Here is a 13,595-nt window from a genome sequence, read left to right as displayed (position 1 = left end):
GTTTTGGGATGGGTGTTATTTAAGTTAGTTCTGCCCGCTGGTGTTTGTGCGAGCTTGTTGGGTTTGCTACGTTTATAGTGTATCGTCAGTTTTGGGTTTTATATGTCCGGGTTTGTGTAACTAGGTTTTGGGTTTTCTATGTCCGGGTTTGTGTAACTAGGTTTTGGGTGTTCGCTGTCCGGGTTTGTGTAACTAGGTTTTGGGTGTTCGCTGTCCGGGTTTGTGTAACTAGGTTTTGGGTGTTCGCTGTCCGGGTTTGTGTAACTAGGTTTTGGGTTTTCTATGTCCGGGTTTGTGTAACTAGGTTTTGGGTGTTCGCTGTCCGGGTTTGTGTAACTAGGTTTTGGGTGTTCGCTGTCCGGGATTGTGTAACCAGGTTTTGGGTTTTCCCTGTCCGGGTTTGTGTAACTAGGTTTTGGGTGTTCGCTGTCCGGGATTGTGTAACTAGGTTTTAGACGTTCTCTGTCTGGGTTTGTGTAACTAGGTTTTGGGTTTTCTATGTCCGGGTTTGTGTAACTAGGTTTTGGGTTTTCTCTGTCCGGGTTTGTGTAACTAGGTTTTGGGTTTTCCCTGTCCGGGTTTGTGTAACGAGGTTTTGGGTGTTCTCTGTCCGGGTTTGTGTAACGAGGTTTTGGGTTTTCTCTGTCCGGGTTTGTGTAACTAGGTTTTGGGTTTTCCCTGTCCGGGTTTGTGTAACTAGGTTTTGGGTTTGTGTAACTAGGTTTTGGGTTTGTGTAACTAGGTTTTGGGTTTTCCCTGTCCGGGTTTGTGTAACGAGATTTTGGGTTTTCTCTGTCCGGGTTTGTGTAACTAGGTTTTGGGTTTTCCCTGTCCGGGTTTGTGTAACTAGGTTTTGGGTTTGTGTAACTAGGTTTTGGGTTTTCCCTGTCCGGGTTTGTGTAACTAGGTTTTGGGTTTTCTCTGTCCGGGTTTGTGTAACGAGGTTTTGGGTGTTCTCTGTCCGGGTTTGTGTAACGAGGTTTTGGGTTTTCTCTGTCCGGGTTTGTGTAACTAGGTTTTGGGTTTTCGCTGTCCGGGTTTGTGTAACTAGGTTTTGGGTTTTCGCTGTCCGGGTTTGTGTAACTAGGTTTTGGGTTTTCTCTGTCCGGGTTTGTGTAACTAGGTTTTGGGTTTTCTCTGTCCGGGTTTGTGTAACTAGGTTTTGGGTTTGTGTAACTAGGTTTTAGGCGTTCTCTGTCTGGGTTTGTGTAACTAGGTTTTGGGTTTGTGTAACTAGGTTTTGGGTTTGTGTAACTTGGTTTTAGGCGTTCTCTGTCCGGGTTTGTGTAACTAGGTTTTGGGTTTGTGTAACTAGGTTTTGGGTTTTCTCTGTCCGGGTTTGTGTAACGAGGTTTTAGGCGTTCTCTGTCCGGGTTTGTGTAACTAGGTTTTGGGTTTGTGTAACTAGGTTTTGGGTTTGTGTAACTAGGTTTTAGGCGTTCTCTGTTCGGGTTTGTGTAACTAGGTTTTGGGTTTGTTTTTGCACCTGTGTTTTAGGGCTTCAACCATGTTTTTTCCCATTTACTTTGTCTCTGCGTTTGACTCCTCACCCATCATTCACCCACCATTACACTGGGAAGATTTTTTGAGAAAGAAATGACAATTTCGCCCTGCTAACTGGCTACACAACACTAACAGGCACATTTCCATATCATTACCTTGCAAGAAATATTTATCCTTGATGCATTATTATGAATTATGAGAAACTAATGGAATTTAACTCACTTCAATACCTTTAATACATGTTCAATACAAGTTTTCAATTGTTTAATTTGATTTTAATGTCTGGATTCTGTGATTTCGTCCCCGTTTTCTGCATTATACAGTTTATAGGGCCCTACTAAGGGTGGCAGGTAGCCTAGCGGTTAGAGTGTTGGGCCAGTAACTGAAAAGTTACTGGTTTGAAAACCAGACAACGTGAAATGTCTGTTGATGTGCCCTTGAGCAAGGCACTTAACCCTAATTTACTACAGTAGCACTGTACTACTATGGCTAAGCCTGTAAAACAACACATTTCACTGCACCTATCTGGTGTATGTGATAATAAAACAATGATGAATTGGAATAGTGGGTTTCAACGTAAAGGCATCACCTATGAGCGTATAAAATATATACCCTTTTTCTGATTCTGGAGTGGGTGGGTGGTAGTGCAATGGGGGGCTGGTCAAAAAATGCCCCTTATATTTACATTTTTAAAATCCTTTTGGTTGAAGGGTAATGATGTCAGGAGCTGTGTGGGAATTTTCTTCAGCCTCTCCTAAATATAGCAAATTTGAAAATTACAGTTCCGCACCATTATAAAATGTACACAATGGGGCGCTAGTGAAAACACACATGAACAGAGGGTTTTTCTTTGCATTGGTCCTTTCGGGTGAAGGCTTGGGAAATGATGTCAGGAGGTGTATGAAAATTGTCTACAATTCTATTCACTAATATTCAACTTTGTCCACAGGTCCTACCAGACATTCCTATAATAATCAGTCCACAAAGCTTATGATATGAAAATAATATTTTAACAGCATTTCAGAAATTGGAGAAATGACATACATTTTTTTTCATTTGACTACAGGGGAAGGTACAAAATGTGATAACGTAATCATTTTTAGCTATTAATTGAAAACAGAATTGTTTTCAGTATGTTGATTCAATTACAAAATTGTTCCTTGCTGATATTACTCCATTTGCAGGTGTGAGTCAGGTTCTCCCAGCTTGGGTCAGTTGCAGAGATCAGTTGTGCAGCATTCCGTCACCACACTTCTTTGCGACTTGACATTACATTCATTTTCAGTAGCACATTTTCTCACCTCACCATCTGAAATTGAAGGCACACACATTAATGGGGGCCCTAGTGGAGAAATATACAAATGCCCAATCGTTCTGTACAATGTCATAACAAATAGATACACAATCAAAAATACTCAACAAGGAAGGAAATTGTTGATAGGAAAGTAGGTGCATCAGTTAAAGCAGAAGTCAGCAGTTGAAACAGTAACAAAGCGTTCTCTACTCCCCTGTTTCAGTAAAAAGCCTAGAGATTGGGCTGGAGAAATCTAACCACTCTCAACTTCATAGACAGAGTTATGGATGCAAGGACTGACCATCCATGATATTCAAATTATTAACCATGTTTTGAGGCTTTATGGTGTTTGTTTGCAATCATTGGAGTAAAAATAAGCTTATATTTTTTTGCCTTTTGGGAAACTCCAAGCGGGCTGTCATGTGTCTTTTACTCAGGAGTGGCTTCTGTCTGGCCACTCTACCCTAAAAGCCTGATTGGTGGAGTGCTGCAGAGACGGTTGTCCTTCTTTAAGGTTCTTCCATCTCCACAGAGGAAGTTTGGAGCTCTACCAGAGTGGCCATTGGGTTCTTGGTCACCTCCCTGACCAAGGCACTTCTCCCCCAATTGCTCAGTTTGGCTGGGGCTTCCAGCTCTAGGAAGAGTCTTGGTGGTTCCAAAGTTATTCCATTTAACTTGTAATGGCTGGAGGCAGTATTGAGTAGCTTGGATGAAAAAGGTGCCCCGAGTAAAGTGTCTGCTACTCAGGCCCAATATATGCATATTATTGGTACATTTGGATAGAAAACACTATGAAGTTTCTAAAACTGTTTGAATGATGTCTGTGAGTATTACATAACTCATATGGCAGGCAAAAACATGAGAAAAATTCCAACCAGGAAGTGGGGAATCTGAGATTTGTAGTTTTTCAACTCATTGCCTATCGAATCCACCGTGTCTATGGGGTCATATTGCACTTCCTACGGCTTCCACTAGATGTATGTCAACAGTCTTTAGAACCTTGTTTGATGCTTCTACTGTGAAGTGGGGGTGAATGAGAGGGGATTGAGTAAGAGGTCTGCCAGAGAGGCATGAGCTGGTCATGCGCGTTCACGTGAGAGTTAGCTTGCTTTCCATTGCAATTCTACAGACAAAGGAATACTCCGGTTGGAACATCATTGAAGATTAATGTTAAAAACATCCTAAAGATTGATTCTATACATTGTTTGACATGTTTCTACGGACTGTAACTGAACTTTTTGACTTTTCGTCTGGCCCGCGCGTCATGAATTTGGATTACTGGGTTAAAAGCGTGAACAAAAAGGAGGCATTTGGACATAAATGGACTTTATCGAACAAATCAACATTTATTGTGGAACTGGGATTCCTGGGAGTGCATTCCGATGAAGATCATCAAAGGTAAGTGAATATTTACAATGCCATTTCTGACTTTTGTTGACTCCACAACATGGCGGATATCTGTACAGAATGATTTTGTTGTCTGAGCGCTGTACTCAGATTATTGCATGGTGTGCTTTTTCGGTAAAGCTTTTTTGAAATCTGACACAGCGGTTGCATTAAGGAGAAGTGCATCTATAATTCCATGCATAATAGTTGTATCTTTTTATCAATGTTTATTATGAGTATTTCTGTAAATTGATGTGGCTCTCTGCAAAATCACCTGATGTTTTGGAACTACTAAACATAACGCGCCAATGTAAACTGAGATTTTTGGATATAAATATGAACTTTATCGAACAAAACATACATGTATTGTGTAACATGAAGTCCTATGAGTGTCATCTGATGAAGATCATCAAAGGTTAGTGATTCATTTTATCTCTATTTCTGCTTTTTGTGACTCCTCTCTTTGGCTGGAAAAATAGCTGTGTTTTTCTGTGACTAGGTGCAGACCTAACATAATCGTTTGGTGTGCTTTCGTCGTAAAGCCTTTTTGAAATCAGACACTGTGGTGGGATTAACAACAAGTGTATCTTTAAAACGGTGTAAAATACCTCTATGTTTGAGGAATTTTAATTATGAGATATTTGAATTTGGCACCCTGCACTTTCGCTGGCTGTTGTCATATCGATCCCGTTAGTGGGATTCAAGCCATAAGAAGTTTAAGAATGATGGAGGCCACTGTGTTCTTGGGGACCTTCAAAACTGCAGAAATTTCTTGGTACCCTTCCCGAGATCTGTGCCTTGACACAATCCTGTCTCGGAGCCCATTGACATTTCCTTCGATCTCATGGCTTGGTTTTTGCTCTGACATGCACTGTCAACTGTTTGACGTTAAATAGACAGGTGTGTGCCTTTCCAAATCATCTCCAATCAATTGAATTTACCACAGGCGGACTCCAATAAAGTTGTAGAAACATCTCAAGGATGATCAATGGAAACAGGATGCACCTGTTTCGAGTCTCATAGAAAAGGGTCTGAAAACGTATGTAAATAAGGTATTTCTGTTTTTTAAACCTGTTTTTGCATAGTCATTGTGGGGTATTGTGTGTAGATTAATGTTAAGGGAATTTTTTATCAATAATGACTAATTATGTATACATTTCAATCAGGACTGACTAAACAGAATACTATTATGTTACTGTATATATACTAATCAGAATACTATTATGTTACTGTATATGTACTAATCAGAATACTATTATGTTACTGTATATGTACTAATCAGAATACTATTATGTTACTGTATATGTACTAATCAGAATACTATTATGTTACTGTATATGTACTAATCAGAATACTATTATGTTACTGTATATATACTAATCAGAATACTATTATGTTACTGTATATGTACTAATCAGAATACTATTATGTTACTGTATATATACTAATCAGAATACTATTATGTTACTGTATATGTACTAATCAGAATACTATTATGTTACTGTATATGTACTAATCAGAATACTATTATGTTACTGTATATGTACTAATCAGAATACTATTATGTTACTGTATATGTACTAATCAGAATACTATTATGTTACTGTATATGTACTAATCAGAATACTATTATGTTACTGTATATGTACTAATCAGAATACTATTATGTTACTGTATATGTACTAATCAGAATACTATTATGTTACTGTATATGTACTAATCAGAATACTATTATGTTACTGTATATGTATGAATTTTCTTTCTTAATCCTAGTACTGAATATGATGTGTGTAAATATAATCAAGAATTAGAACAATGACTGTCTGTTCCTTGGTAGAAATGAATTAACTATATCTTCAGACTTGCTAGAATGCTTATCGACACAAGAAGACCTTGGCTCATAAATTATATTAAATTGGTAGGGAGACGATGTGGGAAGGTTTGAGATACTGCCTTTGTACCAGGGTGGGAGAAGAGACGGGTTGGTACTGGAACTAATGACGTCATTTTCAGTTTATAACCTGTGGTAAACTGTATCGTGTTCAGTACTCTCGTGAATAAAAGCTGCTATTTGACTTTAAGACTGGGCTCTGTCCATTTTTATAAAACAAGGGTCATACAAATCCTTATGAATTGACAGAGTGTTTAATTTTAATTGGGTGTTTAAACATAGAGGAATTAAATTCCTGCAGCAATTAATGAAGAAAAGTGTTTATTTAATTAATTTTAGAATAAAGCTGTAATGTAACAAAATATGGAAAAAGTCAAGGGGTCTGAGTACTTTCCAAATGCAATATCAGTCAAATGCGGCGGCGGGGCTGAGCCTTAGACTTTGAATGTTTATTAGAGCCCCAACTATTGGCCAATCTGTGTTGTTTTTGGTGTCTGGGTAGCGGTGTTGATATTGATTTGATCAGTTGTGCACTGATATATTGCAACAAAGGTGGAAGAATAATAAGAAAGAAAGAACGAAAGAAGAATTCCATCAAAATCAATTGGTTTGCTTGCAAGTCCTAATAATTTGTTCACTTACAGGCTGGTTTGTGGAAAACAATTCTTGCACAGTGGGTGAAACTGACACCACACTCCACCTCGGTTATGTCAGTCTGGGTACAGGTTGGATGGTCTGGATTGATGGTAGTACATTTGTGACACTTCAGTGCCACGGTAGCTGAGTTGGACAAACAATGTGAATGTTATTTTCTGTATTTGTGAAAAATATTATTAGCTTTTGTTCTATAAAATCTTTATGGGCTAGATTTAGCAAGTCCCTGTCCCTGAGGAAATACATATTCAAGGAGAGAACAACACAGGTCATAAAGAGAGACATTGTTAAAAGGTGAGACATTTGTGTCTCTGGTAATCCTTAACTGAATTGTTTTGTGTGGTACTGCCAACATGGAATAAACAGAAATAATTATTTAACAAAGGTAATTAGTTATTCAGAGGTTTTTAAGAGAGGTACGATCTTAAAGTATAACATTTATATAGCACATTCATGTTAAAGATGCAGTCGAATGTGTACTGATTGCTCTGATATCAGTTGACCCATTCCCAATAACAATGCTATTCTACTACAACCAATCTAGAATAATATGTAGAATGTTTTCATGGATCACTTTCAACTCACCACAGAATACTGCAACAAGCACTGTTAAAGCAAGTGTCATGGATGCCATTGTATTGACCTAAATCAAGCAGAAACATATAGTTATTGTTAGACATAGATTTCAGAATATTAAATATAGCAAAAATGATTTCAGCCCACTGTTGCTACACATTATTTCCTTATGTATTATAATAGTACCAAAACATATGTTTTAAGTGAAATATTAGCTATTGTCTGAAGCTGAAAAAGACAAGACATGTAAAAGCTCATTTGACCTATGCACCAAGGCTTTTCAGCATCAGCAGCTTGACGACTGCTAGAGTACTGCAGCTTTATTGATCTACTGTACTTCACTAACAGATGTGCACATTGGATGGGTGGATTAGGGTTCCAACCTCTCAAACAGTCTAATACTTACTCTTAGAGTAGGTTTACCCTGATAATGTAAACGTGTTTTAAACATTATGGGGAGGTTTGCCCGGACAAAGATTAAGCCTAGTCATGGATTAAAAAAAACAAGATTATATACTCCAGGACGAGGTGTAATCTGTGTCCTCGAAACCGCTCTTTAACCCTATATTTGACCTAGCTTAAAACATATTACTCGGATGGGAAATAGACAAGGTAGTGGACACCGTTTGAACTTATTTTACATTTTTCATGTTTCCGTTATACGGAATGGAGTAATGCAACCTTATATTTTGAGTTATGATAGGGTAAGACAGCTATGCTAGAGACATTTATAAGTTATCGTACTTAAAGCTGAGGTGGCACCACAGGTTCAAAAGTGATGTGGCAAAAGTTGTACATGTCTTTCTGGGGCCTGGAGTTTTTCCTGATTTCATCACCTGGTCAGGTAAAACTTTGGTTCCTATTCATAGGCTAGGACAGGGTCCAACGTGAATTGTTTTTCTTACTGTCATGACCGGACCAGTTTGACAAAAATCTAATGGCCCGAACAGAATTTCTACTGGCAAGGACATGGTATAGTTTTCAATGCATTGGGGTCATGCAGGGCCTCTAGGCTGGCATGCTTTCTCTCAATATGCAGCTATTAACAGTCTATATTTATAATGAATAAATACAAATAATTTGGTGGGTGCTTATATTTGTCCTACTTCACACATGTACAAGTGTGTATTAATACGCATGTGTGAATTGGAAATGTGTTTTTTTGCATATCACAACTCTCCCTGAGACACCATCGGAGAGTGGGGTCACAGCCAGTGTCCGCCATTATTAACGGCAACCCTGGAGCAATTAGAGTTAAGTGCCTTGCTCAAGGGTACATCAACAGAGTTCTCACCTTGTTGGCTAGTGGATTCAAACAAGTAACCTTTCGGTTACTGGCCCAATGCTCTAACCTGCTGACACCTTTGGTTATTATGAAGCTTTTTAATATAATTTAGCAATGTAAGTCATTACTCTATTCTTTAGAATTGCATTTTATTAATTTATTTGATTTTTGTTTCTAAATTATGTCATTTAGATTAAAAAAAATTACATCTCAAAATAGGACGCTGCTCCTTTAAGAGAATTTGACCTGGCTACAGTATAGACAAGACAAATGCTACAGTGTATTGTTGTGGCTTTCTTTTTGTCGACTATCAACAGTAGCCAGCACATTGCTAGTATGTTCACTATTGAAGGTGTACTTTTGTAAATTACTTTCCCCGAAATAAAAATAAAAGCTCAGCGAGCAGATTGATGGGCGCTTCTTTTTGCTCAGGACAGCTTGCATGTGCTTTGTGAACGTATCAACTTCTGTACTGCTCGAGTGCTCGAGAAGTCACTCGTGGGGGTGTAGTGGTGCTTGAATGAATAGCCAGTCATATTGCTCAAATAAAAATAGCACAGCGCTTCTGCATGTAGTCTTCAGTTGTTTTCTATAGTAGACTGCGACAGAGCAGGTAAATGTTGAACTGGACCGCAGAAATGCACTGAGAACTGACCCGGTTGCTGCTGCTGCTGCTTTCTTTGAAAGTGGTGAGAAGTAAATGCCAAATGCGGTCTTGCAACATGTTTCCGGCGGCTCTGATTGAAAGGGTCCATCTGTGATTGCTTCATAAAATGTTTTACTTTTAAATTATTTAAATAAAACACCCATTGATTCTTGAAGAATTTAACTTATATTTAAAAAAAATTAAAAAATCATGAGCTTAGTCCAATTGTCATACCATCAGAACCCCACCTATTTATTTGTTCAACTCAACTGTTTGAAAACAATGTAATTTTTTAACAAACACTGTTTAGCCTCTGAATATGTGACTCGTTTCAAGAAGCTAGGCACATGTCGCACATCACTACTTCACAGGAGAGGCATTTGAACATAATTTTAAAATGTTTTATCCCAATTTTTTTTTGCCATGTGCCTTAATAACAAACTTGTATGCCATCTGTAAATACGAATACAATTGTTTAATTACAAGCCGAGTTGGTTTAGCCACGGAAAAAGACAGGAACCTTCCCGCTAGCCATGAATAGCTAAGATAATGGTTGGGCTGGACATGCCGAGAGATGAGTATGAATTGAACTGCCATTCAGCACGTGTCTTTCTATAACATAAGCTGCTCAGTATGGGTAGATTATCCTTGCTACTGCAGCTTTTTTGTCAAATATAACATAAGCCCTAGAGAACTGCAAAAGTCTTGCTACGGCTCTCAACAACATTGCTCCCCAACTTAGCAGGTGCTATCGACAAAAACTGGTGGCAAATGGTTGTGATTGACTACTTTCTGCACATGGTCAGTGTAAACTGGAGTGACTTGACACAACGGGCCAAACAAGCTGTAGCTAGCTATAATCAAAATGGAAAAGACACGCTGCCGTAAAGCGCTCATCCATGTATACTGGTAAGAGTCTAGCTACATTTTCAGATAATATAAGTTTCAAATATTGTCAGAAAGTTTTTTTCATCGTAAGTTTAGGCACACTGTTAGCTAGCTAACGTTAGATTGCTGGCTCGCTAGATAACGTTACATGTATGATCTGTGTATTAATATTATTTGTATCTCAGAAAGCCATTTACATTGCTAGTTATAGCCTAATGTTAGCTAGCTAGCTAACATTGATCCTAGTTGGTTAGCTTTAGCTACCTGCGGATTCATACTACAGCATTAAATGCATGGTGGCTAGGTTTGACAATCTGTTTGTATTGTAGCTATTAGATTTTTTATATTGTGTTATTGACTGTACGTTTGTTTATTCCAAGTGCAACTCTGTGTTATTTGCTTTATCTTGGCCACGCCGCAGTTGTAAATGAGAACTTGTTCTCAACCTTGTGAAATAAAAAATCAATTAAACAAATAATAGTTATAATCTTAAAATGGTATGTACCCTATATCACTCCACTGAATCAATGCAGCCTCATCAGTCTCCTCTGGACAACTTGGTGTAGGTTACACAGTGAGAGTGTGCATAACTGTACACGCTGCACTGCTTTCAATATCTGGGAAAGATCTACATCGGGCAGGAGGTGAGCAATGTCGGCAAGGGGAGAAATGTCACCATGGACAATTTCTTAACTTCACTGCCATTAGCGAACAATTTGTTTGCAAAGACAAAAAGGAGGTCCCTCCTGTGCAAAATAAGGCACCTGCAGAGTCATTACTGTACAATGTTGCTGAAGAATGACAAGACTACCCCATTTCCAACCAGAATGCCTGTATTTATACTGGTATACCTTACTGATAAGACCATGTCAATTTTTGTCTCCTTCCCATCTAGCATGCCTTGGATGAATGAGACCGAGAGAAAGCAACCCCCCAGTACCACCCCATCTCACTGAAGAGCGATGAAGGCAAGACTGAGGAGTACAGCACCATGGTCTAAGAGAGAGGCAACATGAATGAGTAGTGTCGAGGGCAGGTGGGTCACGAGAGGAATCACATACATACACTTATACATGATCATATACAAACGCTTAATCCGGTTAAGAACTTGCTGTTTGCTGACGGGGACAGTGGAGGAAGATATACTGGTTTGTGCCCAGTGTGGGACAGTAGAGGAAGATATACTGGTTTGAGACCAGTGTGGTTCAGTGGAGGAAGATATACTGGTTTGAGACCAGTGTGGGACAGTAGAGGAAGATATACTGGTTTGAGACCAGTGTGGGACAGGGACAGTGGAGGAAGATATACTGGTTTGTGCCCAGTGTGGGACAGTAGAGGAAGATATACTGGTTTGTGCCCAGTGTGGGACAGTAGAGGAAGATATACTGGTTTGAGACCAGTGTGGGACAGTGGAGGAAGATATACTGGTTTGAGACCAGTGTGGGACAGTGGAGGAAGAGATACTGGTTTGAGACCAGTGTGGGACAGTAGAGGAAGATATACTGGTTTGAGACCAGTGTGGGACAGGGACAGTGGAGGAAGATATACTGGTTTGAGACCATTGAGGTACAGGGACAGTGGAGGAAGATATACTGGTTTGAGACCAGTGTGGGACAGTGGAGGAAGATATACTGGTTTGCATTAGCACTAGTTTAATCAGGTGTATCAGCTGACGCTGGGGAAAAAGTGTGACACCGATGAGGCCCCCCGAGTACCACGATGAGGATGACCAAAAGAAGATGGAATCAACAGACTCGACACAAGATCAAGCGTCATCTTATACAACATGTTTCCCAAACTCGATCCTGGCCAAAGAGTAACAAATACTGCGACAATCAAGGTAAGACATAGCCATAACGTTCTACTTATGCTTGATAAAACTGTCACGGCATTATACTGTTATGTCATTTCAGACAATTGTTTTAATTAGCTATTGTAGCTAACTAGCTAGCTACGTAAGGTGGAGAAGTTAGTTAGATTCAACAAATGTAATGTTTGTAGCTGATCTGAGCTCATGCCTGTTAGATAGTTCATCTGCCTTGAATGTAATTGTGACTATGGCTGAGATAATTTAACCAAATAATTATGTTGAGGGTTAATCTTGTCAAGATACGATGAGTTAGCTAGCCAGCTAGTATACTTATGCCGTAAGTGGGCTGCTCGGACGAGACGTGAACCCGGGAGCCTGGCTAGCAAGCTAGTTAGGTACCTAACAACTGACATTACAACATCAACTAACAAAACAGATACAATTTCAATCATGTAAGCTATCTGGCTTGAATTCAACTTTGAATGTGGCTGAGAACAAAAATATTTTTAGTGTCAATGTTGTCGGGATATAAGTAAGTTTATCTAGATAGAAACTTGTGTAGCTAGCTACTGTTGCTAGGAGAGAGTGGCTAGGTGTCAGTTTTGCTTCACAGCTTGGTACATAGACCTTCTAGATTTCCAATGAAGGTACGCCTCATTTCTCAATTTGAATGAGACTGTATGATCTGTAATCCTAACTCTGTCTTTTTCTGTTTCTCCTTCAACAAACATGAAGTATTAGCCTGTTAGCCCCAATGTAATTTAGTTAGCTTACCTTCATTCTTTGCTGTAAAAGATAACAGAAAAAAAATATTGTTTTTAATTACATCAACAACACCTTTCTCAGATATTCAAAAGCAAGGCACTTCTGTTATGTAATCTTTTTCTGTCATTTGAGTGTCACTGTTGACAATTTAGTGGATTTTCTTAAATGTCATTGTAGATATTTTCTACACATCCTTCAAGACAGAAAATGAGAGAGTGGATCTCGGCACCATCAGCTTGCCATGGAATTGAGCTCTCAACCGCTGTGCCACATTACGTTCCGTAATATGGAATATTGAAATTATAAGGGCGAAAAACTCTTCAACATGCATTGCTATAGTCACGTCTATAATAATACAATTGTTTAGCCAACATTTGATAAGACTTGCATCTCAAAGGACATAAGGAGATGTCACATATTTTCCAATCGCAAATAGCCCTAAACATCAATTTTTTTGTGAAGATACATACATACATACATACATACATACATACATACATACATACATACATACATACATACATACATACATACATACATACATACATACATACATACATACATACAATATGCTTAACAGACATCAAGATTACAACATACATTTGATGGATTATGATAAGATAAAGTAGTATTAAGCTATTTCAAAGCCACATTCTTCAAAACATTTACAAAATAGCAATACAACACTAAGACAAGACTAAAAGTTCACGTGCTGTATCAAACATTTTTCAAAATAATTTACTAAGTTTGAGAAGACTTTAAAGTACCTTCAATATTCTTAAATGTCAAGAAAAGTCCATAAAGGTTTTTATACAGAGGAAAGGGAACTCTTACCTCTCTGACTACTTGAATGTATGGTTCAAAAGCAACCAACTCCTTCATTTATATATGACATCT

General features: G+C 38.6%; 1 protein-coding gene across 2 annotated transcripts; it reads right to left on the bottom strand.

Moving 5' to 3' along the window:
* Positions 1 to 2,494: 2,494 nt before the first annotated feature.
* LOC109881729 (lymphocyte antigen 6D-like) lies at positions 2,495 to 13,595 on the bottom strand. Of its 2 annotated transcripts, none has more exons than XR_004205454.1 (5): positions 13,466 to 13,529; positions 12,708 to 12,719; positions 7,314 to 7,371; positions 6,717 to 6,854; positions 2,495 to 2,812 (listed from the first exon to the last, which is right to left on the bottom strand). XR_004205454.1 is itself a non-coding variant. In XM_020473845.2 (5 exons), the coding sequence occupies exons 1-5, from the start codon at positions 13,578 to 13,580 to the stop codon at positions 2,715 to 2,717; spliced, it is 354 nt and encodes a 117-aa protein (XP_020329434.2). In that variant the 5' UTR covers positions 13,581 to 13,595; the 3' UTR covers positions 2,495 to 2,714. The 2 variants fall into 2 exon arrangements, 1 of the variants encoding a protein (XP_020329434.2); XM_020473845.2 differs by lacking the exon at positions 13,466 to 13,529 and adding an exon at positions 13,533 to 13,595.

The sequence above is a fragment of the Oncorhynchus kisutch genome, linkage group LG25 (genome assembly GCF_002021735.2).
Source record: "Oncorhynchus kisutch isolate 150728-3 linkage group LG25, Okis_V2, whole genome shotgun sequence".
Classification (NCBI taxonomy): Eukaryota; Metazoa; Chordata; class Actinopteri; order Salmoniformes; family Salmonidae; genus Oncorhynchus; species Oncorhynchus kisutch.
Note: the sequence above shows the minus strand (reverse complement) of the source record. Positions and strands in the feature narration are given on the sequence as shown.

Coding starts and splice junctions, on each gene's coding strand:
- LOC109881729 (XM_020473845.2), bottom strand. CDS start 13,580: ATGAAGGAGTTGGTTGCTTTTGAACCATACATTCAAGTAGTCAGAGAG. Junction 6,855..7,313: donor GCTTGTTGCAGTATTCTGTG/GTGAGTTGAAAG, acceptor TGTCCAACTCAG/CTACCGTGGCACTGAAGTGT. Junction 2,813..6,716: donor TGTTTTCCACAAACCAGCCT/GTAAGTGAACAA, acceptor CTTCAATTTCAG/ATGGTGAGGTGAGAAAATGT.